The 24,000-nt window shown below is 39.8% G+C and overlaps 4 protein-coding genes and 1 long non-coding RNA gene across 7 annotated transcripts; 2 read left to right on the top strand and 3 right to left on the bottom strand.

Moving 5' to 3' along the window:
* The first annotated feature begins 190 nt into the window (after window positions 1–190).
* Window positions 191–8,665, top strand: LOC130691893 (ectopic P granules protein 5 homolog). 3 transcript variants are annotated; one of them, XM_057514923.2, is made up of 14 exons: window positions 191–258; window positions 333–441; window positions 503–3,559; window positions 3,626–5,207; window positions 5,286–5,500; window positions 5,579–5,710; window positions 5,785–6,024; window positions 6,184–6,367; window positions 6,445–6,746; window positions 6,815–7,066; window positions 7,137–7,318; window positions 7,379–8,005; window positions 8,087–8,281; window positions 8,359–8,665. In XM_057514923.2, the coding sequence occupies exons 2-14, from the start codon at window positions 379–381 to the stop codon at window positions 8,588–8,590; spliced, it is 7,263 nt and encodes a 2,420-aa protein (XP_057370906.1). In that variant the 5' UTR covers window positions 191–258; window positions 333–378; the 3' UTR covers window positions 8,591–8,665. The 3 variants fall into 3 exon arrangements, with proteins under 3 accessions (XP_057370906.1, XP_057370907.1, XP_057370905.1); XM_057514924.2 differs by lacking the exon at window positions 191–258 and having other exon boundaries at window positions 270–441; window positions 503–3,552; window positions 3,619–5,207; XM_057514922.2 differs by lacking the exon at window positions 191–258 and having other exon boundaries at window positions 270–441; window positions 8,359–8,664.
* Window positions 8,666–9,798: 1,133 nt separating this feature from the next.
* LOC130691916 (uncharacterized) lies at window positions 9,799–11,543 on the top strand. Its single transcript, XR_009001323.2, has 7 exons — window positions 9,799–10,008; window positions 10,080–10,227; window positions 10,292–10,390; window positions 10,459–10,545; window positions 10,606–11,117; window positions 11,209–11,360; window positions 11,419–11,543. It is a non-coding gene; the product is annotated as an uncharacterized LOC130691916 (long non-coding RNA).
* Window positions 11,544–14,986: 3,443 nt separating this feature from the next.
* LOC130692218 (uncharacterized) lies at window positions 14,987–19,891 on the bottom strand (the record flags this gene model as incomplete). Its single annotated transcript, XM_057515295.2, has 17 exons — window positions 14,987–15,260; window positions 15,319–15,496; window positions 15,561–15,810; window positions 15,883–16,051; window positions 16,128–16,434; window positions 16,493–16,598; window positions 16,662–16,774; window positions 16,832–16,968; window positions 17,031–17,189; window positions 17,250–17,344; window positions 17,408–17,531; window positions 17,625–17,735; window positions 17,805–17,999; window positions 18,073–18,265; window positions 18,339–18,433; window positions 18,505–18,547; window positions 19,865–19,891. Coding segments are annotated over 17 exons (2,424 nt in total), but the record flags the coding sequence as incomplete, so codon positions are not given.
* Window positions 19,892–20,870: 979 nt separating this feature from the next.
* Window positions 20,871–22,003, bottom strand: LOC130691905 (corrinoid adenosyltransferase MMAB-like). The gene is made up of 5 exons (XM_057514944.2): window positions 21,851–22,003; window positions 21,603–21,767; window positions 21,309–21,537; window positions 21,123–21,247; window positions 20,871–21,016 (listed from the first exon to the last, which is right to left on the bottom strand). Exons 1-5 carry the CDS (start codon window positions 21,958–21,960, stop codon window positions 20,926–20,928), a joined length of 720 nt encoding a protein of 239 aa, XP_057370927.1. The 5' UTR covers window positions 21,961–22,003; the 3' UTR covers window positions 20,871–20,925.
* Window positions 22,004–22,358: 355 nt separating this feature from the next.
* On the bottom strand, window positions 22,359–23,997 carry LOC130691904 (uncharacterized). The gene is made up of 4 exons (XM_059497579.1): window positions 23,287–23,997; window positions 22,853–23,224; window positions 22,651–22,796; window positions 22,359–22,586 (listed from the first exon to the last, which is right to left on the bottom strand). The coding sequence occupies exons 1-4, from the start codon at window positions 23,657–23,659 to the stop codon at window positions 22,407–22,409; spliced, it is 1,071 nt and encodes a 356-aa protein (XP_059353562.1). The 5' UTR covers window positions 23,660–23,997; the 3' UTR covers window positions 22,359–22,406.
* Between the last annotated feature and the right edge of the window lie 3 nt (window positions 23,998–24,000).

The following is a 24,000-nucleotide window of genomic DNA, read 5'->3' as shown; positions in this document are numbered from 1 at the left end:
AATTAACGTTTTCTTATGTTCAGTCATAGTGCCGTAGCTTTCATTATGTGGCCCGTAAATACCGCCTATGGAGATTGTGGTCGGCAGCCCTTGATTCCCGGCCTCTGCCTACTACTGCAGGGGTGCTATCCTGGAACTGGAACTCCGGATTGTCTGGAACTGGAATCTTGAAGTGAAAGCCTGCTAATCTAGTATGGATGATCGGTGAGTATGGGCTTCTATCGTGCCTCAAGAAACACCCGTAGTATCAAAACAGAAGTCCCGTCCTGGAATCTGGTTCGAGAGATAAGGTGAAGATTATTGTTCAATTTTTTATTGTGCGTCATTTTCAGTTGACCAAAATCTATAGGCATATACTGTATTGGCTAACCAAAAGCCATGGCTGAAGCAGTACGCCCAAAGAGCAAGAAAAAAGGGAAACCTAAGATAAAGGAGATATTGGTAAGTTTTCCAGTAATTTCATTTTCATCATTGACATTTTATTGGCTTCATTGCCCTTCAGGTTGAACATGCTGAGCCCTTCTCAGAAATAGTAAATACTGAAAACCAGCCAAGCTGTTCAGTGACTAAGAGTGGCATTACAAATGAACAAGTAACCATTTTGCCAAGCATAGAAGATGAAATCCAACAGGATACATCAATCACAACAGAAAGTCATAAAAACATCACAGCTAAATCTATCCCAAACCACTTAGTTGAAGATGAAGTGAAGTTATCTGAAAATGGACCTGAACTTGTGTTTGCTAAACAAGAAAATGGAGTGGTGTTGTCACAAGAAGGTTCTAAATTGCAAGAAGCTCCCATGTGTGAAAATTCTATTCGTGAACAATTGAGGGAATTTTCAATTGAACCACAAAAAATTAAGCCAGAAATTCCCTCTGCACCAGCTCCTAGCATGTTGGGTGGTACCTTGGAATTCAACTTTGAACTACCTATTGAAGAAAAGGCAGCAAACATTGTATTTCCACAGTCATTTGAAAACAGTATCAATCAAGCTGTTTCCAAGCAACAAGAATTCATTAATTTAAAGCCATTTGCTGCAGAGCAGCTGGTTTCCTTTTATGAAAACCGTTTATTATTGGGCGAATTGGCTGTGGTAGAAAGTTTTCTTGACTGTCGAAAAAATTTAGAAACGCATCCCTTATATGAAAGCCTAACATACTTTTTGCGCTCTCGCCTTATGTTAAAAAGCAATTTAGAAGAACTTGAGCAATTTAATCGAGATGTTGAAGCTTTGACATCTCAGCTGTGGACATCAGAAACCAGAAGAATGACTGAATATGGCGATTGCGCCGACAGCAAGCGAGTCAAGGCGCACTACGATTTTCCTGTGGCCCATCTCAATGAGAAGTCCTCCCTTCAGCTCATACGGCAGTTACAGCAACAACGTGAAAAAATTCAAGAAAAGTTAGTTTTAAGTGTCTACGAATCTCATTTATGGAGGCTACGAGTTGATTGGTTAATTTGCCAGAGCAGCCAACACAGTGAACATGGTTCCATTTCGGTTCTTTTTGCCTTTCTGCGACGACCAGTCAAAGATAAAATGTTCGTCGATCACCTGAAATCCTGGTTAAATTACGTTGCCGTTTCTTTATTGAAACGAGCTAGAAAAGAAGACTATATTTTCCTTGCTCATCACGCCGTGCGCTGCCCAACTGGATTGGCTCGATGGGGAAGTCCGTACGTGCAAGCACCTTTTTATGATCCGTTCGAAGACCGACATGGCACAAACATTCATCACGTCGATGTCGTATTAGCCTTACTGTCCATCCTGTGTCAGCCGGTTCGAAGCCGCCAAGAATTTCTTCAAAGCTGGGTTGATCCCGACCAGGACAGCCATTGGGTATGGCTGGATTCAGAGGGTGAAGATGAATGCAGTGGTAATGAAACGTCTGTGATGAACTTGACAGATGATGACCTGTTGTCATTACTTAATCAAATTCCATTGGCCAATGTTTTCCGTTTTGCCTTTCGGCTACGACAACAAGATGAAATGGACGTCTCTACCGGTTTACTTGAAGCTAGCGAATGGCTCCGCGCGTTCGCCATTTGCCGCCATCTGCTGAAAATGTTCGACTCCGGAATGAAAACCTATCAAGGAAAACGCTACAAGAATCTTGCAAAAAAATTTGGGCAACTGATTTTACATACTGTTTGCAATCTATCAGACATTTGGCAAGAGCAAAAAGCGTTTGTGACGTCTATGGGAGAACGATTATTGAGGGAATACGAACATTTATTTCTAGAAGGAATATCCTTATTGATCCGAACAAGGCAGCAACGATCGTGGCAGCTTCTAAGTCGAATTCCGCTAAGTGGACTGACTCCGAGACTAAGATTCGAGTTCTGGTTGCGATGGCACTCTGAGATTATTGGCGAGCCTATTGAGATTGATACCCTCGATTCGTTCCACTCCGATGCCTTTTGGAACCTTCTAAACACGAAATTGGTTCAACTCCCTGAACCAGACCGGTTCGTCTTTCTGGTGACTCTGGCAGAAATGGCCAGCGACGGCTCCACCTCGTCTGATAATTGTTTTCTACAACTAGTCGCCTGGGAACTAACCGAACTCGGGTTGTTAAATCAACTCACCAGAGAAGTTTGTTTCAAAACAGCTGCAGAATTGTTAGTCACTATCATCAGTCGTTTTCCGCCACTTGTTTCGTTCGTCTTGCAACGGTTGGAGGTCCAGCAATTGGTACCTACCGCTTCATTAGCGTTGTTCAAAGATTTACCTTTACATCGGTGGAAACCTACCACTAAGGACTTCCAGTTATTACGAAATTGGTTGCTAAATGATGCTCTGGATTCCGTCCGTCATCAGCTTTCCGTCACAGTGCTGACTCGTTTGAACTGGGCCTTAGAAGACAACCCTAAACGTCCTTTCCTGGGAACATCTTTCCATCAGCAGACGGCTTTATTGCTGACAGAAGTTGTAGCCATTCATGGCAGGCTTCCAGTCCCTTCAGCCGTTCCAGTATTGGCATCAAACTTTCTGGCTGATTCTGTACAGTTTCTTTCCAGCTTTTCACGTTCGTGGAATTCTTCGAGTTTGGTCCAATGGGCCTGGCATTTGGCTCTCAAACTCCGCCTGCATACGTTTGACTGCTTTCCTGATCATCTCGTATGGATGCTGCACAATCCACAACAGGCGTTCCGCAACGTACGGCAACTGCAAGATGATCCACAATTGTCGATTTTGCGCCAACCACATCCCACACCTTTCAGCTGCTTCATAGCGCTCTCCATGACGAATGCCGGGCATAGTGTCCCGGAACTTTGTTCGGTTGGCTTGGATCTCTTGTACATTTTGAGTATCGCCGATCAGTATCGGCCAGTCGTCGCCTTCCTGAACCATTTGTTCCCCCTTATAGTCACATGCCCTGATGTACTCTACGATCAACCTAAATTGCTAGAAATCTTCCAACGTCTAATACAGGCTGATCTGACTTACTACAAGAGGGCAAAAAACTTGTTGGCACCCCAATTTCCTGGAGTAGTCCTCAAAATGATGGCGTCCTTAATCGAAAACACTGTTTGGAAGCTGAATGGGTTAGTAGTTAGAGATACAGCAAAAGTGAATTAATGTAAAGTTGTTGATTGTTTCATTGGATTCAGGTTCAAGTTGCCTGGAGCCACACCTGTACTTGAGATTTGGCTAAATTTGCTCAGCAGGCTACCCAAATGGAATGTCGACAAAAGTGTGCTTTATCTTCTCGACATATTGGCTCGAATCGCTTGGGCGAATCCTTCTGATAGCCAAAGTTTTAGTCAAATATTATCCATCATTCTCCAAGAATCAAGTAAAGTTCACCGGCCGTCCAAAGGTCTTGTGTCACGCGTGGGTAATTGGGTGAGTGGATCATCTGAGGCCCTTGGTCATTTGGATGCAACCGAATTGATTTCACCCACCCCTTCGCTGCCGTATCTGTCATGGATGGTCTTAGAAATGGAGATGGAACGCCAGTCGAAATTGTGGCAACATCTTATCATCGAATTGCAACCGGGAAAAGTGAAAAGCATCGAACAAGCTTTGAAATCCATTACAGGATTTCTTAAAATTCCGTGCATTGGTGTCCATCAGCTTTGTTTGATCCGCTACGCACAAATGGCATTGGAACTGAATTCAGACCACCCACTTTTGCCGGTAATCATCCAACGTTTCTTCAGCCTATATTTTGCTCGTACAGAAGCAACGGAAATTGGCACTGATAGCTGGGCCATCGGTCAACGGATCATGACGAATTCGTCCACATTTTCTTCCTTATTGAAACGTCTCGTTCTGAAGTGGGAAGAAGGTGCAAACAAATTTCAGAACAACTTTGTGCATTCCGGTTTTTTGCAAAGTTGCTGTCTTTGGGTGGAAGATGTCAAATTACTAGAACCTCATGTTTATTTGCCATCTTTAGCACCAAATTACCATCCGGCACGACTGCTCCAACTCTTTCAAGGCTCCGATTTATGGATAGACCTATGCGACTTGAACGCCATTCACGCAGATCGCCAAGAACTAAGAGAATCATGGAATAAGGAGAGAAACATTACTTCGCCAACAGTTGTCCAACAGAAATCAATGGGATCGCTACATCCTCAAAAAGACACGTTGTATACAAGACTGCAAACCTATCCGACTCCCATCCTTTTAACTCAGGTGGCACTGCAGCTTCCGTTTTCCAGACTGTTCTTAACGGCTTTCAGAAATGCCAGTGATTTTCGCCTACAAATAAATCCGCACCTTCAAGTTATAATAGACTGTGCAGATCAATTCAATCGACGGATGGCTGAATTGACGTCCCTTGACTGTCACTATTCCGAGCTGTTAACAGAACTCTATTGCCCCTACCGGTCCGAACGGACAATGACTGTCAAGTGTGATGGAACACAGTCAGGAGCTTGTAGCGGATCCGCTGTAATAAAACTGAGTTGCGAGCCTTGGAGACTCAATACCTCCGTTCGTAAACAGTTAGATACCAATAGACAAGAAGCAACTCGGCTACATTCGGCCTTTCAAGATGCCAATGTCCAGTGGCTTTGTGTGGCCGCTCTTCTTATCGAAGACTGTGTTGATCAAATCCAAGGTTCTTCGGATCCGAACGTGCTAGAAATTGGAGCAGCTCTCTTTTACATCTTGGTTGAGCTTGTCGGTGAAGAGAGTAACAATTATTTACCTACCAAACAGTTGCTTTCTACTTGTCTTGAACGATTAGGTAAAAAACAAAACAAAAATAATTATAATACTGAATTTGCCTAAATTTATCTGTTCTAATGTGTGTACTGGCTTACAGGTCAGCATTGCATTGCCGGACATCCTGAACAATGCCGAAACCTCGTAGGATTGTTAAGCAGCAATTCTAATTTGGCTGGTCTAGTGGCACCGCATTTCACTCCATCGACACCTGATCCTTCCAGTGCCTCCGTCAACGCGTTTTTGGACTCGTATCGGCTAGTCATAGGTCTCTCTAAGCAAGATAGTGACCTTGTTCTCGTCCTTCTTACCAAGGTATCCTGTAGTACAGATTGCAAGAAGATGATCAATGATCACATTTGTTTTATTATTTTTTTTACCTCGATTTTTCAGTTCGATGTCCGATGGTGGTTGAACTGCGCAGAGTGTTGGCCTCACGATCGCTTAAAATTGTTGGAAATTGTCTTTGCTGCCTTGGATAGTTACGGTCCGCAGCCAGTTGAAAGAGCACTGGCAGTTCACGAAGTCAGTCTAAGTTCTTTAAATTTTTTTAAATTGATTTTTTGAAGCATTAATTATAATGTTAATTACGACGAAAGGTCCTACGACGTCATTTACAACTAATACTGTCACAAAATTTCCCGGAGCAATACAATCACTTCCTACACCATTTGCTAAAAGCTAGCGAGGCCCAAAGTTGCAGTCCTGTAGTTTGGTGCGATACGATTAATACCCTTGGTCAGGGATGGCTCCGTCTTCAGCCGGAGTTAAGCATGGAGGAATTTCTTCAACAAGTTTTGCAATACACCACCCAGCAGACGTTATTGGCTGCTAATAAAGTAATTAATGTTTTTAACAGTCAACTTTTTAATGGGTTTCAATAACTCGTTTAATTGCACTTTTGTTTTAAAATTTTCCTTCTTGTATTGACCGCTTTGTTGTTACAATTTCGTTTGTGTTAAGTTAGTTTTGTAAACTAATCATTCTGTGGTTTTCAGATGATGGAAACAGTAATTTTAATGTCTCAACACTTTTCCACGGAACGACAACTCCATGGTCTTTATGGATTGTATCCAAAGTATCGGCCTTATATCCATGTTATCGCCTGCTTCCTACTGACAATCGGCCATGGATTGTGTTTTACCACATTACAGAATGACAATGGAACAGCTTCCGATTTGCGTAATGCAACAGTTTCGAATACCTAGTTTTTACGGAATTTATCATTGTCATTTATAACGTTGATTGGTTATTTTCAGTGGTTGGGCAGCTCTGGACTGCTATTCGGGACCTTTATTCCCCTTGGATACTTCCCTACACCCAACAGCAGGTGAACTCCAATTGCGCCGCCTGGATTCAACACGCCTTGTCTGACTGTAAAGTTTTACTGCCATGGATTGCCGCCGATAGTGGTTTAGCATCACTCATGGCTTCTTCTCTTACCCACTGTACCACATTTATTCACGAGACGCTTCCTGCTCAGCAGAGTATCTTATCTCACATATTGACCTTCTATTTGCAAGGATTTTGCCATACAGCAATCAAACTGCACATACTTAAGGTACTACCAATTTCATATTGTAGAATTATGATGTAAAATTCTAAAAATGTCAACGTATGTCTGGAAAGGTAATCCACCAAGCACTGGATACGTTACCCTGGCAATCATTTGTTCCGTCATTGAACGATTTGGAGCAATTAGTCCGTGTAGCAGGGCAGTTCTTGCCCGAAGTGCATTCCTTCCTAGTCAATGTTTTCGTCCGTTGCTGCTTATCTACACTGATTGCCCACTGTAACTCACAGCCGACAACATCTTCGAGATTGTTAGCCTGCTTACTGCACCTACATGTTCGGTTGGCTAGTGAACCAACGGCTCAACAGGTACGCAGTATTTAAATTGCAATTTGCGTGGCTTGCTGTTTAATCGTTTGCCGGTTTCAACTGTTGCTAGAATCCCATGATGAAACGTATCCTAGATGAAGCTTGCGCATATCCGTGGCAATTCATAGACGTTAGTGTCTATGATCAAGTATTGAATTGGTACATCTCAACTTGTGATCCACTTTTCATTTTACAACCCTACTTGGAGCGACAAGAAACACCGTGCAGTTCCAATGATCCTCTGGTGTTTCGGTATTGTTTTATTTTTCCTTTAATGAATCACATTATTTTTATACGGTATTTTGTGGGCAGTTTGTTACAAGCGGCCAGTAGCCACCATTTGCAGTCAACCGATCACATTCGCAATTCGCCCAAGCGGCAAATATTCGTTCGTTCTTGGATCCGTCTGATCGCTTTGACCGTCTCTCGACATCGGTCTCTCATTCAGCAACACCCTAGAGCTATTTCTAATGCTATTGGAAATTTACTGGATTTCATATGCAAAAACACCCACTCGGCGGAATACAGGAATGACATTCATGAATATCTAACGGTTACCATATCGAGCTCTAGTCCCATCGCTGATACCCTTCAAAACTGCCTGTGTCAGAGGATGAACTGCTATCCTGTCAATGCGGCTTTAGTGGAAAATGTTCTGCGAGTGATTACCGTTGTAAATGGTGGTGGTGGTGGTCAGGATGGCCAAAAACGAATGGCTGCCGTGCTAGAATCTGCCTTGGAACAATTTGAGGGCACACGTTCTGTTATTTTTGATTTACTTCCAATCGGAGGTTCAAAAGAGTTGGCGGCAGTTTCCTGGCAACAAGGCTGCATTTTGAGTTGGTATTGTCTTGTTAGCAACCAAGAGAAACCCGATCCAGCAGACGGGCCATACCTTTTGGAACAGATGCTCTCGAACTGCAAGGCACTTTCATTGAGGTACTTTTGGTAGAAAGCTTTTTACATTTTTTAAAAATCAACTCAATGATTTTGTCTTTTTCTGAATGAAAAAAAATACAGCGAAGCAATTGAGCCAAAGCTCTGTTTTGTGTACGAAAGACTCCTAACTCTTTGGAATCTTACCTCGCCAAATCCCAGTCCTAAAAAGACAGCTGTGAACACAGAATGGTGTGAACTGCTCGGTTCCTGGACTGAAGAAAACAAAAGTTGGTTATCAACAATTGGCCTGGGTAAAGCACCCAGACTGTCATCTAAGTATTAAACATTTTTCGTTTTCTTATTCAGTTGTAGTCTGGAAACTGTACCCTCTTTTTTTTTTAACTTCTTGATAGGGGTCGCTGTTTGGCTCACGTTATGTTGTGTTACTTGCAGCAATCTACAACAGCTCTGGATCAGCTAGAGAGCAGATGGAGAATGAATCGTCATAATGCAGACTGCAAGCCCGCTGTGGAAAGTGCCTTGGAAGCCTTGAAATCGGTCAAACCTGATGGTATAAAGCTGCTTCAAAATCTGGTCCCTTTATTATACTCCAATTCCTATCTTTCACGCTTAATTGTTAAGTAAAAACGTATGCATTTCATTATTGTTATCGTTTTTGTTTTTTCAATAAGTAATTTTTCATCTTTTTATGTAGTTGGATAGACAGTTGATTGTACATTATCTGTAAAAAATCTCTTCATCGTGTGGTTTATGGGAAAAAATACAAGAAAACGAAGTAGTAGCTCAGTTTTTGTGACAGTTTTCGTTCCGTTGTTTGTTGCCTGCTATAGGTCATCCTGTCCAAATAATATAACAAATCACGCAATCGCTTTTGAAATACATAGAATATTCACACAACGCTAGGGCGCCAGTATGCACCAGCGCTAGCGCGATGCAGCCCAAATATTCGATGTATTTCAAAAACAGTTGGTCCAATAAAAAAAGAACGACATATGTGTGATTGCCGTTTAATTTCGAATCAAAGCCATGTATTTTTATAGCTATATCTATAAAAAAGTCTTATGTAAAAATAAGCCCGAACAAGTCGGGCTTATTTTATCGGGCTTAATTTTCGGTATGTCAGATATTCAGTTTTGTAATTTTAACTTTAGATTTAATGTTAACCTAAAATAAAACGCTGAATTCCATAAGGTGTTTTGTTTTTGCGTAAAATCAATGGTTTTGTAAATACATCGAATATTTAACACAATCGCTACCGCGCCAGTACGCACCGGTGCTAGCGCGATGTAGCTCAAATATTCGGTTTATTAAAAAAACGTGACCTAATGAGAAAAATAACGACATATTTATCATTTTCATTTAATTTCAAATCAAATTCATCTATTGTTATGGCTATATCTTGATTTTTGAAAGAAAATGAAGAAATCGGTAAGCCCGACTTTTTCTTGTCGGGCTTAATTTCTCTCCAGTTTTTTTTTCATTTTCTAAAAGCTATAAGCCCAACGTAAAAACAAACTTCATTTTTGTGATTCTGGTTCAATTTTGAATCGGAATCATGTATTTAAAATGAAATCTAAATTTTGGCCAAAAATGAAAAAGTGAGAAGGCTATTAAACTACTTACATTGATGGTTCACTGGAAACAAAAAAATCGCTTACCGTCGAGTCCAAAGGGTTATCGTAAAAGATGTCAGTGTTGATTTCAGGAATGTTTTATGATTTTTTATTAGTAATTTTATGATTTGGGCCTATTTTGAAAATAGAAATCGATGCAGACGACACATGCAGACGGACAAGCAGACAACACATCAACAGCTTGCTTTCTTTCAGTGGTGGTTGCCACTGGCGTCACAGCTGGAGAGCCAATCACAGTGCGAGAATCGTGTGCCGCTTACAACCCGAACGGTCGAGTCAACTCGCGGAGACCATCTTGATTGGATATGGTTACTTGAACACTGGATTTGCAATTGCAGTACAGCTGACTTATGTTTCACATGGTCAGTGGAGATTTCCCAGGCAAAATTTCTAGTAATTCAGCATTTGGTACCATCTTTACTATAATTTTATACAGTATCCCGCATGTCTCATTAATTAAGTTTTAAATCCTTTTATAGATTGTCACATCAGTGAGCAAGGTTCAGTTTAGGGATTGAGAGCCCTCAGCGACTATAACACCTAGCCCATATTCAAATTGTAGCACTTGATTGCTGCCACTGATTCTTCAAAATGCCTATCTTGTATGGAATGCTTGACAGCCAAATGGTACTCCGACGTCACATAAATATCAATTGTTTACTTTATTTACATTTATAAAAATTTTTTGAAGGAATGATTTAAACAAATGGCAAAGGTGAGACAAGCTGGAAAAGCTTGATATGAATGTGTAGACGTAGTTTTGGAATTCAGAGGTGCAGCCAGCTGTTGGGTAAAACTTCATTTAAATTTTGTTTCAATTCATTATGTTTTAGTTACTATTTGTGTGATTACGCAAAGGATTGTGCCATCCAGGCAATGTGGATATTCTGCCATGTACATGATAAACCTAGGATTCTTCGTCAACATGCAAGATGTTACTCCCTGGTAATGCTTTTCTGCTGAGTTTGTTTAGTTTTCTAATTTTAATCGTCAATGTTGTATTAGTAAACTACTGTTGGCAGAAAAGCTGATACTTTGGGAAAATGGTTATGGCAAGTGCGATAAATAAATTTCCATAGGTCAGTTGTCTTGCCTTCACAGTTGCAACGAAGATGAATCATGGAGTCAAAACCATTAAAAGGTGGTACTATTTTAAATTTTTTAATTGCTTTAATTGGTGTATCGCTAAGTGCTGATACATGTGGAGAACATGCTGGAATTCATGTCATCCTGGAGAGGACTAAAAAAAAAACGAGCTTTATCCACGAAGCAGCTCATTAATCATGTCCCAAACGATTGTCTGCGTCAGCCAGCAATCTTTCAATGGCTAACAAGCATTTAATAGTTTTGAAAATCGCGGTTTGCACTCCCTAAGGCGACATTACTTAATCCTCACCTGTCAAGAGATTTGAGTGCAACCATTTCTATTCTGAACTGTCGCCTACGAAATTCTTTTTCCATGAAATCAGGTGATATGATGTTATAATGGAAATTGTTGTCAAGACTGCCGAGACCAGGTACATTGTTTACCTTAACGTTTAGTGATCAAAACAACCAACTTTGTAACCTATCTGTTTTTTATGGTGCATGGAACGTCCAACCGGAAAGCCCATGGAAGATCTCTGTGTCCAACACGAAGGGTTCTTCCAAACTTTCGTATTCAAGTTTTGGCTATGGTGATTACTTGCAACTGCATAGCCTTTTAGAAGCTCCTGCCAGGAATCTACAGGAATATGGCAGATGATGAATTTATGTACCATGTAAGCGATATCAATAAGAACGTCTTATCCTTATCTATGTTTTATTTTCTTAATTTAGATTAATAGCAATAGTGAACCTGCGAAGGTTTCTGGTTGGGATGTGATGACGAAAAGTTATAATAATTTGAAGTACGGAATTGACTTTCCCTCCATCAGTCGCCTGTGTATTCCCGCGTATTACGGTATTAATTATTTAAAAATTGAAGTGCATATCTGGGCTCCCTTCCTTTCCGTAGCCCCGTTTCCCCTTGACTCGTAATAAGCCCGTAGGGGGTCATGCCCCTACTGTACGGTATATATAAAAACAACATATACCGAGGTTTGGAGGGCTCTGGCCGGAAAGGGGACGTGGGGGTCCGCGTAGTCCGATGATGTGTTCACGGAGGGCGACGTGGCTGCCCACAAATCCGAACTAAAGGTTAATCGCTCCTGTAAAAATGTTCCAATTCTTCAGCTCTTCTTCCGGCTTCTCTTAGCCAATCACCGGGTAATCTCCCCGGTGGGTCAACAAGGCAGTGTCTCCCCCTGCCTGGGTTGACGGCAACTTTTGAAAGGGCTATTGTGCCTTTTTAAAGTTGCAAAAATAATTGTAATGTGCAGAGAATTCTCAATAAAATTTTTTTTATAAAATATTTTTTGCAAAATTTGTTTCTTTCATTGTCTGTGTTAGCTGTGTTCACACATTACATTTATCAACCTTTTTTTTTTTGCTTTGCTTTGCTTTATTTGTTTTTGTCACCTTTAATGGTAAGCATTGTTTCCATTGGTTTATCGTTTACTTGAAAGCATTCTATTATTATCCAGGGATCGAACCCTGGATGTTCGGCATACCGCGCCGATGCTCTACCAGTGAGCCATGATTCATATGATGTGAAGTTGGCTTTTTTCTAGTCAATTGTGGACTTGCATTTACACTTGGAATAAAATTGAAATGCAATTCTGTAATATACTCTTCTACATTTATTCTACTTCATTTTTACACATCTACTGAGGTTTGAACCCAGGGTAACAGGTATCTCAGCTAAAGTCTCTACCACAGAGATGTGAACCTTATGCAAGCTATAGAAAGATAAACATATAGTTATGGAAGACTGCATAAACATCCTAGACGATAACATATGATATGCGGTGATAAAATATTTATATGTATCTCGTGGCTCAATGTTAGCGCATCGGCGTTGTACGCTGAATGTCTGGGGATCGATTCCCATACGAGTAAAGCAAACTACAAAATTACTTCAAAAAATATCCAGATATTACACGTTGTTCCTTGAATTTAAGTTGGAGAATTCAAACAGTGTAATAAATAATAATTGAATACTTACAGATAAACCAATGGAAACAATGCTTACCATCAAAGGTAAAAGTTGATAAATGTAATGTGTGAACACAGCTAACACAGACAATGAAAGAAACAAATTTTGCAAAAAATATTTTATAAAAAAATTTTTATTGAGAATTCTCTGCACATTACAATTATTTTTGCAACTTTAAAAAGGCACAATAGCCCTTTCAAAAGTTGCCGTCAACCCAGGCAGGGGGAGACACTGCCTTGTTGACCCACCGGGGAGATTACCCGGTGATTGGCTAAGAGAAGCCGGAAGAAGAGCTGAAGAATTGGAACATTTTTACAGGAGCGATTAACCTTTAGTTCGGATTTGTGGGCAGCCACGTCGCCCTCCGTGAACACATCATCGGACTACGCGGACCCCCACGTCCCCTTTCCGGCCAGAGCCCTCCAAACCTCGGTATATGTTGTTTTTATATATACCGTACAGTAGGGGCATGACCCCCTACGGGCTTATTACGAGTCAAGGGGAAACGGGGCTACGGAAAGGAAGGGAGCCCAGATATGCACTTCAATTTTTTAAATATAAAATACCGTCTCGGGAATCCAAATTAAGTATAGAAATGTCGTGACATCCATTCAATCATTACAATTTATTCAGTGTCTTGCCCCAACCAAGAATCTTTTCAGATCCAATGTTACTATTAACCTATGCTGAGAAAAGAAAAACAACACCATTAAGCATCTCAATTGTTGCTCATGTGACTTACATGACTCATAGATTCAACTTCTGGCAGAAGCTTGGGAAAGGCCATACAAATTGCAGATGAAAATCATTGTATAAGGCTCTTGAATGATAAAATAGCACCCCTAGAATGTTGCATTGTTGATAGTTGTGTTCCCAGTATGCTGAAAATCCTTTCCTATTGGATAAATTTTTTTTTAAATTAGACATGGTTGGCAAAAAGCAGGAGAAATGCTTTGTCATAAATTCAAAAAATTTTCAAGAAAATTCCTTTCATACCTAAAAAGTCTATGTATGATGTTCATCGCTGCAATGCCAACGAAATGAAACATCTTTAGGGCCATTTAAGTACCCAGCTTCACCAACACTCTGAACGTAAAGGACAAGTTGTTCTTTAGCAAGAGAAGCAGAATTATTTGAGGCTTCTAGCTGTGACAGAACTATAAAGGATTGCTGTTACACAGGATTCATTCACACAAGATGGTACTTCTCATTAGACAATTTTTATTACTCTATTACTTTACCTCATACCTTAATGGTAATGCACTTTCAGTGTTTTTCAACTGTAGGCTCACTCTTCCATCCTGTAACACTTCCAGACTTGACTTGATCCCCCACTAAAATTCTGTGAATGCAAAATAATAGCATTAAAAATACTTTTTCGATAGACAAAAAACCGAAAAGTACCTAATTCATGTTTTATGTTGAACTCATGCCGTTTCTGGGCTTCCGTACCACACCCATTTTCAGCCCAAATACGATCCCACAATTGTTCACTTCCTTCGCTGCATGGACTTATTACTAACAATTCTTTTAGTGCAGCACTAACAGAATTTAACTTTAACACACTGTCAGGTGGTAGACTGAATAAGTAAACAATAAATAATTGTTTGTTAAAATTCTATACTTTTTTTGAATTCTTATTTGAAAAGTTTAGGTACCTGACTGTGTTCGCCTAATGCCAATTCATCCTCATGTTCAGTTAGGGATGAGTTTGGAAAAACCTCCTTCACTGTTTGGAAACTGTTCCTTTCCAATTTGTTCTTTTCCCCTAGCTGAGCTTGTAGACTCAAAATTTGAGCTACAAAACGCAAATGAATAAAAGCAAATAAATAGAATCATTACGTATTAGGCCCTACCATCCTTAGCTTTGCTGTTATCTAATATTTCGTGTTGTTCCAATAATTGGGCCTGCAGCTTCATAATTTGATCTAATAAACAATAATTAATAATTGAAAACCAATATAATAATGTTGATACTTTCCATCCTTTTGTTGTATTATCTTATCCATTTTTCAATTGTTCCTCCATCCACGCTACTGAACTAACTGCGAATGGCAATCCAATGGACTGAAATTGCCTACGCCAGTAATTACGAGTCTGAGCGGTAGATGGCTACGTGTCGGAAAAAAGAAAAAAGTGTGATTTTTTTTTTGTGTAAAACGGATTGCCATACATCTCTTGGAATTCGATGAAACTCGTACGGTATAATGAAATTTGAACTCTGATTTCAATTCAGCTATTGGTTTTCTCCTTCAACCAGTCGTTTTGAAAATAATAATAAAAAAAAAAGTGCTGTCATTCTCCCAATTTTATATTTGGTTTTTTACGTTCAGTTCAAAAACTATTGGTAACAAATGTCGGTACGCTTGTACAATATAGCGCAATCCTACTACAGCACGGTATTCAATACCTTAAAAAAACAGTTGATTTCACAAGAAAATGAATAATTATTGCCAGCTGTTTCACGGCATAGTTTCGCGCGTCTGGTATTTTGGAAAACTATTGCAGTGACATACGGCAATTCTGTTCCAATACAATCGGCCAGTTATACCACTTATGTCCCCACGGTAAATCACTCCAGAATCTAAAACGCAAAAGAGGTAGAATCTTCTCTTTAACAATTGTAGAAGTTTAGTTTTAACCTCTTTTCCAGAAAGTGATGCGATCGAGGTCATTAAACAGATCTCTAGCTTCTGGATTTTTCCGAAATTTAATTCGATTAAGCGCGAGTGCTCGGCAATAAAGTTCAGCATCTAAAGCAGTATCGGACATGCCTTCCATCAGAATCCATTGCTTGTTCAGAGACACGCTCTCTTGGATCTAAATAAACAAAAATAGTAATAAAAAATTTGGACATACATTCGGTTGGTGATCAAATTCAAACCTTTCGAATGATCAAAGTCAGACGCGTGACAACCATGGATGTATTCATAGTATTTATCATCGAACCTAAAATAGCCAATTTCTCGCTGCGATCTGCTGGATTAGGTGCGATGTCGCTTTTCCTTTCAACCTGTGTCAGATTACCGCTAAGTGTTATACTTTGCAGGACAGCATGATACATAGTGTCCATTGCTATCCAAACTTGGGCTTCTTCTACGGGTATGAGCGACATAACTTCTTCAGCAAAAGATCTAAAACACATCATAGGATTGACAAAGAATAGTAAAATATCTACTATGGCATCACGTTATAAACAAAATTACGTAAGCACGTTGTAAATTGTGGATGGCAAATCATCGAAGGTCCTTGGCAATTTTTTCTGTAAAACTAAAAGGAGAAACTGGCGGAGTTTGTCCACCGAATTTTTTGATAGCGTAGCGCTTTGAAGGGCATCAGGGCTCCACAAAAGCTGATTCAGAAAATTCTGCAAACCTGTTAAAATTTGCGATATTTTACGGTTCAGCTACATTCATTTACCAAAGAAATAAGTCGAAGAATCTATGTTAACCTGTATCCGGATTAGGCTTCCCTTCATAATCGGCATAAACAGCTGTTCGCATAAAATGGGTCACGACTTTCGCAAAGCGATCGTGCCAAGATTGAAGAGACGGATTAATATCTTGCGCGGATGGAGAAGCACTTCGTATGGACGATAGGTCAAAAGGAAAAAAGGGCCAGTAACTAAACAAACCGTTTAAAACGGAATCCATAAAATATGCGGGAACGGAGTTGTAAGACGTAGAGGCAAATAAAAGTCCCCCCAGAGCTTGGCTTATTAAAAGAATTTTTTCCTGCTGTTCTCTCTGTTGCTCGGTCTGTAAAAATAAATGGGTTAACAAGAAAATAGTTTCATGGATTTGTTTCTAAAGTAACCTGATTGAAGGGTATCCAACGTTCGTTCAATAATAAAATCAAATGATAAAGATGGCCAAAAAGTGTGGTATTGAAATCGAGACGCAGTTCCGGATGAGATGGACACCTAGACAAAACTTTAATTTCAGAAACTAATTCATGAAAACTCATTTTTGGCAGATTCACTTACTGATTTAATTTGCTTAACCGATTCCGCTCAAGTTGAACCGTTCGGAAAGCGTCAAGTATTTCGGAAACAAAAACCTCGTTTCCTCGCAATGGTAGATAGGTTTTTTCTTCTGTCTGTACCGTTCTCACATTAAAATCGAAGACGAGAGAAACCTGTCAACAATGCAATACCTTATAAAGAAAAGCGTTCAATGACATAGCGCCGCCGAATTGCACTGATGTGAACATGAGAGCTGAACGGCCCATAGAGAATTCATCGGGAACAACACCACAAGTTCCCATATTGGTATTCAGTGATTCAGATAATGCTAGACATTTAAGATCATAAGAGTGAACATTCTAAACGGGAATTCAAAATAGGTATTATTACCCGAACAATCGACTATGACCGGAATAACAACAAAGTTGTTTTCAACATTTAAGTCTTCCAGATCTATCCGAAAAACCATCCAGGCTTCGCCACATATGCTGGTGGTAAAAAGCTGTAGTTGGCTAGTATTCAACTGAATATTTTGGCCTTGTTTGATTTCTATAAGCATTCGATGTCACGAAAGACGTGCTCATACACATAGCTATCACATCTAGTTACCTGGTGAACTCTGATCTGATAGTAAATCAATTAGTTGCTCTCCGTGTAAGATTTCGTCACCCAAGCGATACTCTAAAGTATCGTACCTTACGAGGCTACAACAATAAAAGTTGTTAGATAATTGTCATAATAAGTAACCTCTTTTTACTCCACCTAACCTTTTCCTTAAAAGGCTGTGCCTTTTCTGAGTCAAGAACGCCATAATTTTAGGCACACTTATACTGGTACGACGTAAGAATGAAGCCTTGGAATTGTTCGCGTTCTGTACGAAGAAATTCAAACCTAAACAAGAAAAAAAAATCTAATTAACGAAGGTTGCCGTGTAATACATTGTTTGATCTTTCAGAGATCAGCAATAATGGAACGAACTGGTACCCATTAGTTGTTGGGACAGAGGAATGCCAATCACAATGGTCATGTTATGACCAAATATCCCATGAGCTGGTGGAAACGGTTCTTCCTCAGCATATAACGCAAGATCTGCGTCTGCTCGTAGGCACAGAAAAAAATTCTACAGCATTCGTAATAGCAAAAAAAGTTGTCAATAGACATTACTAGTTTCACAGGTAACCTGGAACGGCCATGCCATGGTAGACATGAGTGTCTCCTTAACACCATCTGAACTGTTCCAAAGTGCAACAATGAGAAACATCTGGCCGCATGACTCTGCTGGAAGTGCCAAATGTGTGTTACGTACATCAAACAACATTTCTGTTCCATTAAACGCGATTAGCTGGTCTGCTCTGACATCTAAAAGCATATTTTAAAGTGGTTAAATTCGAGAGTGCTAGGGATTTGGAGCGAATTGATCACAGTTACGTACGTGATGAATTAGAGTAAAAAAGAGTTATTAACCCTGGTGCGGCTTTGTCTGTGCTAAGCATGCGTGCCTCAGCAACACTGACTTCATCTGAAACCGTCGATAAAAGGACATTCAATATAAAATTTATGCCAACTGTAGTCTCCGGAAAACTATGGCCTTTTCGCTGAACTTTAACTATCGCATCACACAGGTCCTGAAAAATTCATTATAACGAGTTAAGTTTTAGAGCATCAAACTTAAGTTAATCACATGTCACTATTTCTTACCGAAATCCAATGCGCTGTCGGAGGTATAGCAATATTCCATCGGGTGAAGTCGGAACAAATTTCGACTACATGATAACCAGGTTTTTCATTGAATACTGTAGAGAAAAGACAACAAAAGATCTCGGAAATTATTCAGATATTTAAATTCCATGATGGAATTTCTTACCATCTGCAGTATTCCCTCCGTATAGAAGTGTGATAAGTATACACTTTAAAATTCGAAAATGAGATGCCATCATTTCGCAAAAAAAAAGACGGAAAATAGCAATTACAGTATCGTGGTAAATTAAGTTAATAATGGCAAACGTAAAAAATAAGATGCACAACTAAATGATGGCGCAAATGGGTTTCGTTGCAAAGAGCGATACCGGAGCATACACACCAATTGGAGAGCTAATTCAAGTCTGTCCGGGTAAACTCCCGACATTGTGACATTATCATCCGCGTGAAAAGTTCCCTGCAATTTTTCGTTAGAAACGTTCCTACAGTTATGGATCTTATTGTCTACTAACAACCTTTCCGATAACTCACAACAAAGCGTTGTTACCAGGGGTTTCTAACTATTGCGCAAAATAGTTCTTGTCCGAGGGAAAATTATTAGTCCCCACCTTTAGCATCGTCATTTCATAGACCTGTCAATCAAACGGTATGACATGCATTGAGTTTGTAATGGTTTTCCAAGACTATAAACAAATATGGTTGCGATGTAATCGATGGTTGCTAGGGAAACGTGTCGTGAGCACTGTAAACATAGTTTACTCTTATTTGTGTTACGATGCATCGTAATAAATCAAGTACAGTATTTAGATAGATTTCTTTGATATAAATTATTTCTTTACTTCTGTTCTTGATAACATAACGTTGATTTCAGATGGCACATGGGTCGTACGAAAGCTAATCGAACAGGATCACATGAACCATCATTACCGTCGGCTAAATGGGGCCCGGTCCCAGCTACATTTGAACAACACTCGCCAATCTACTATTTCAAGAACTCGATTATCCAAATCCAGCAATGATGTACGCTTTGAAGAGTCTTTACGGAACATCGAGACGCGAATGGCTAGTGAATTTTGTTTAAACGTTTCAGCTCCTGTCTCGGAAAAGAAAAAAGAAATTTCGGACGAGACACTCGACGTCATGATTCGACATTCACAGTATTTCACGCAACCCAAGAACTTCGCGCCTAGAATTGTACGTAAAATAGTCCGTCCTAACACTGCAACAACCATGCGCCCGTTTTCTACTACAAGCAATGCAACAAAATCGGATTGCATGGAAAATGTCCCAACCAAATTGGTAAATACATCGCGAAAAACTAAGGCGGCTGTTGCTGCTGTTGACCCAGAGCGCAATCTCTCTGCAGATTCGGCTTTTGGAGATGAACAATTTATGGACTCTTCAAGCTCTACCAGCGACAGTTCGCAGGAAATGGATGGCTTTGACATTAAAAAATGGCTCCGAGCACAGTAAAAATAACTTCCTTATTAAGTAATGAATTTTTCTTCAGAATCAGATGTTGTTACCTCATAGGGAAGAGGAGAATTGTTACATGCAGTTGATGTGTGATATTACGGCAGATCTTCTCCAGCGGAACCTCTGCACCAACGGGAATATGAAGGAAATTATAGCCATCTACATACGAAAATCGAGAAAAAAGTTTTCAGTAAAAATGTAGCATATTCGTTTCTTTTGACAATTTAACTGTCTTCAATTCTACTTTCAGATTGGCAAGGAGATTTTGATGAAAAGACTCTGTGAGGATTTAATGATACCTAATGATAATAGCTTCAACGACCAGTTTTATGGATCAACCAAATGCAAAGCAGTTTCCACCTATTCACATCAAACCTGGCGAGATAATAAAGAAGATATCAGAATGTTTTACAACGAAATCAAGCCAACAGACAGCTACCTTAAAAGTGGCGTCAGCCAAAATGAAATGTCCAAGAAAGGTCAAAAAGCGCCATCCATGCAGAAAACGCAGAAGTTAGGAGTAGCAAGTTCAACATTTGAAGGCTTCGACGATAAACCATGCGCTGTTCTAAAAAGTGAAAATTACACTGTGAAACATCTTGGAAATTCGCAGCATGCAGTACCAATTATAACGAATACTTGCCAGAAGAAAGACACTCCGGATGTTGATGGATATTTCTCCGACTTTACAAACGATACGGATAACGACATTGAAGAAGAATTTGATTTTGATTGAAGTCGTTTCTAGCAAAGTGTTTAACTCTTTGGAACCCACATATGTTCTAATGTGTATCACTTTAATTCACCGAAGTATCCTATTTCTATGGCAAAGCAGAAAACCAGAGTTCCACGTTGACAGCCTGCCATGAATACCGGGTTACATTTGACGGGTTTCGCCTGGTAATACGCTTGAACCATTATGCACAGTAGTTTTACAATAAAAAAATACTATTTCCTGTCGATATTCTTCTGCGATCTCTGGTTTAACTTTACCTGCACAAATACAAAATTTCTTGTTGTTTTTTTTTGTTTTCGTTTTTTTTTGCGTAATACAAGTACAACGTGCGAGTGTATTTCACGACGACGTTATGAACTTATGGCATCCTACACTTCATTTTTTGCCAGGTCGAAGATAAACTGTTTCCTGCCTTTTGTCGACTTTTGCGGCAAATCTTGCTAAGGTAAATAGCAGATCAGATAAGCTGAACGCATAAAGTGAACAGAGTTAGTGAACGGGAAACATAATTATGACCGCGAACGGTTGCAAATAAGCTCAGCATAAAATAGCCTAGTACAACTGTATCTTACCGGTTCAGGTACTTCAGTGTTTCTGCGTTTATTTCTTGTTCCCGAACTAGAGGTACAACAGCTCTTTCGGCTCTTCGGCAAACCGTTCGAGCAACATGAAGGGATGAACTAGCTTTCCCTCCTCCCTAGTTTTAAATTAGGTTAAAAATAACTTTTTAATATGGAAGAGACATTTCCCTTAATTACTGGCAATATAAAGTTTTCTAAAGGAGGAAGGTGGGCAGTATAAGAATCAATCCACTCTTCTACTTCTCCAACATGCCTGGCATCAAACTCTGTTTTGAGAAGGTGTCCTTCTCGAGCTGAAGAAAATGGTGTTGCAACACATGCATTCACATCTTGCAAGATACACTGAATTCTTTGTAAATGATCAGTGTAGGGATGAGAGTTATCTAAACCAAACTCCCTGGATAAACTAAAGTAGGAAACTCAATGTAGAAACATATTTTGAGGTATGAAATATAGCCCTGTCATACATACCCTAGCAAGGATGCAAGCTCATCTACTGCTCCTAATGCCTGAAATATGTTGTCATCCTTAGCACGTCTTTCCCCTGTGAATGTTGATGTCATACCACTATCACCAGTTTTGGTGTAGATCTTCGGGAATGCTTTCGGTGGAGTGCCATCAGAACTTTTCGACGAGCTGGTACAATAGATAGGCACAATATTTTTAAAATAACCTATTGCTATTACATCCCATCTTAATTTTTTATTTGATCCATTTACCATGTTTTGGATAATAAACGTATGGAATTGTGTTGCGAAAATAGACTAATGACGTTATTAGTTGAAAAGTATGTTAAATACTTTCCCGTAAGCAGTCTAGACATTTTCATACGTTAACAAGTTTACCTCAACGATTTTGTTACAAACGAAAAAAAGCGTCTGCATAGATAGAGGGCAGAGCAGCCAGTTTTATTCAAAGCGAATTTCGATCGCAAACGTGGATATTAAGGATGCATTTCACGCTTTTTCTCTTCCTCAACAAAGTTGTATACTAGACCGTACAATTACGACAAAGAAGCATAACTACTCAAAAAGCTGTGAAAATCAAAATTAACCCCAATTAATTTTGATGTATCCAAGATCATGTCCAGTCAAAACGGCATGATGGTTGAAAATTTGACTAGCAGAAGCATGGTGTACAAGGACATCATGGCAGAAGTCTTGTAACAGCACTGACAGACATGAAATCTAATACAGTAGATTGCCATGAAACGCATACCTAACCAAACCTATATTTGGAAAATAGCATTACCTCATGCTGTTGTTTCTTCAAGAATTAACAATATTCCCAATCATGATGATCAGTAGGTCGACATGCAATTGGACATTTTTCTGGGACAATCCAGCGGCTTTCAAAGTTATCTGAGACAAAGGAGTTGTTCACTCTTTGTGTTGGGAAAGGATACGTCGGTAGTGCATTTGAGTTTTCCATACAATTGTAACTATCATGAGCCATCTGATGGTAACGTAAACAAACTTTGCTAATTTTGCTAAATTTGAACACTAAACACTAAATTTACCACATCGTGTTTAACCGTTGGCCAAAAGATTTTTGAAAGAAGCGTTTGATCTGTATCATATTTCTGGTTTTTCCCGAAAACTACCAAGACCCGTGTCAATCCTTCGACCAGATCTCGTCGCTGGTGAGTTTTTACGCCAAACATCCCTAAAAATAAAACACGTTCAGCTATAAACTAAATATAACTTTATGACATACGTAACCAGCAAGTATATGGGTTTTATGAGCCTGATGATCTCTCATTAGGTGAAAAGTGTAGTTGGAATTCAGCCACTGCTCAATTGCCGCTACCTCTCGATGAGATATTACAGCGTCTGAATCTCTGGTAAGCACCGTATGCGCCTGAGGATCCAACAATGGCAAAAATCGCCATAGTCGTCTATTAAGATTGGAAATTTGCTCCCCCGTAACTGGCCGTAAATCGAAATTTTTGTTCTTCCGACGCTTTGAAAGCCTTCTCCAGAGGCTGCTAACATCACAAAGATCAACCCATGAATAGGAACAATATGCTTCACATAGTAGTTTGTGCTCCGGCGTTTCAACACCGATATTGTGGTGCACCCTCATGACCCATCCTATCAAAAGTAAGTTAGTAATGGATGAAGTGATATTGATAATTTTCAACTCAAATTCTTACCTGGCAAAAATTGGTTTATTTTAATAGCATTTTCCCGCAAGAATTTGAAATATCTCATCCCGTTTTTGTCAGCCTTTCCGAACACGGAAAAGGAGACGATTCTTTGATTTGGCCCTCGCTGAACAGATTCGGGGCTACACCATTGATAATTAACTTGTATTTGCGTGTCTAGTGTGGAAGAGGTAGAATTTTTAGAGCAACCACAGGAAGAACGATACGAAAATATTTTTGAATCGGTAGCCATCCTTGAGTCACCGGTGCGCCGGATTAGATGCAGAGTATATAGTTCAAAACGGAAAACCAACAGCCAAAATAACACTACCAAAATCACCAAAAATATTTGAATCGTCCGACGTCTACCACAGATTTCCATATTGTCTTAAAAACGAATAAAACATAGCAAGATCAGAGTAAAACACAGAGAACATAACACGTGTTTTCGTAATTTCGGTAAAATTCTACGTCCAGACGTCATGGACCTCCTTAAAGGAATGGAAGTCCTGCAAGCAAATACTTCACGCCACACAAGCTCACGGTCAACAACCCCATTTGTTGTAGCCCATGGCACATGAACAGCCCTTAGCTCTTAAAGCGATCATTTAAATGTCGACTACCTGGAGCCAGAATGATGAAGAGGATGTAACGGAAACGAAAGTAACAAATGATCACCGCTGTGCACGACTGCCTGCAGAGCTTGCTCCGAAATGAGTTAAC

The sequence above is a fragment of the Daphnia carinata genome, chromosome 1 (assembly GCF_022539665.2).
Source record: "Daphnia carinata strain CSIRO-1 chromosome 1, CSIRO_AGI_Dcar_HiC_V3, whole genome shotgun sequence".
Classification (NCBI taxonomy): Eukaryota; Metazoa; Arthropoda; class Branchiopoda; order Diplostraca; family Daphniidae; genus Daphnia; species Daphnia carinata.
The sequence above is the reverse complement of the archived record's forward strand: the minus strand, read 5'-3'. Positions and strand labels throughout refer to the sequence as shown.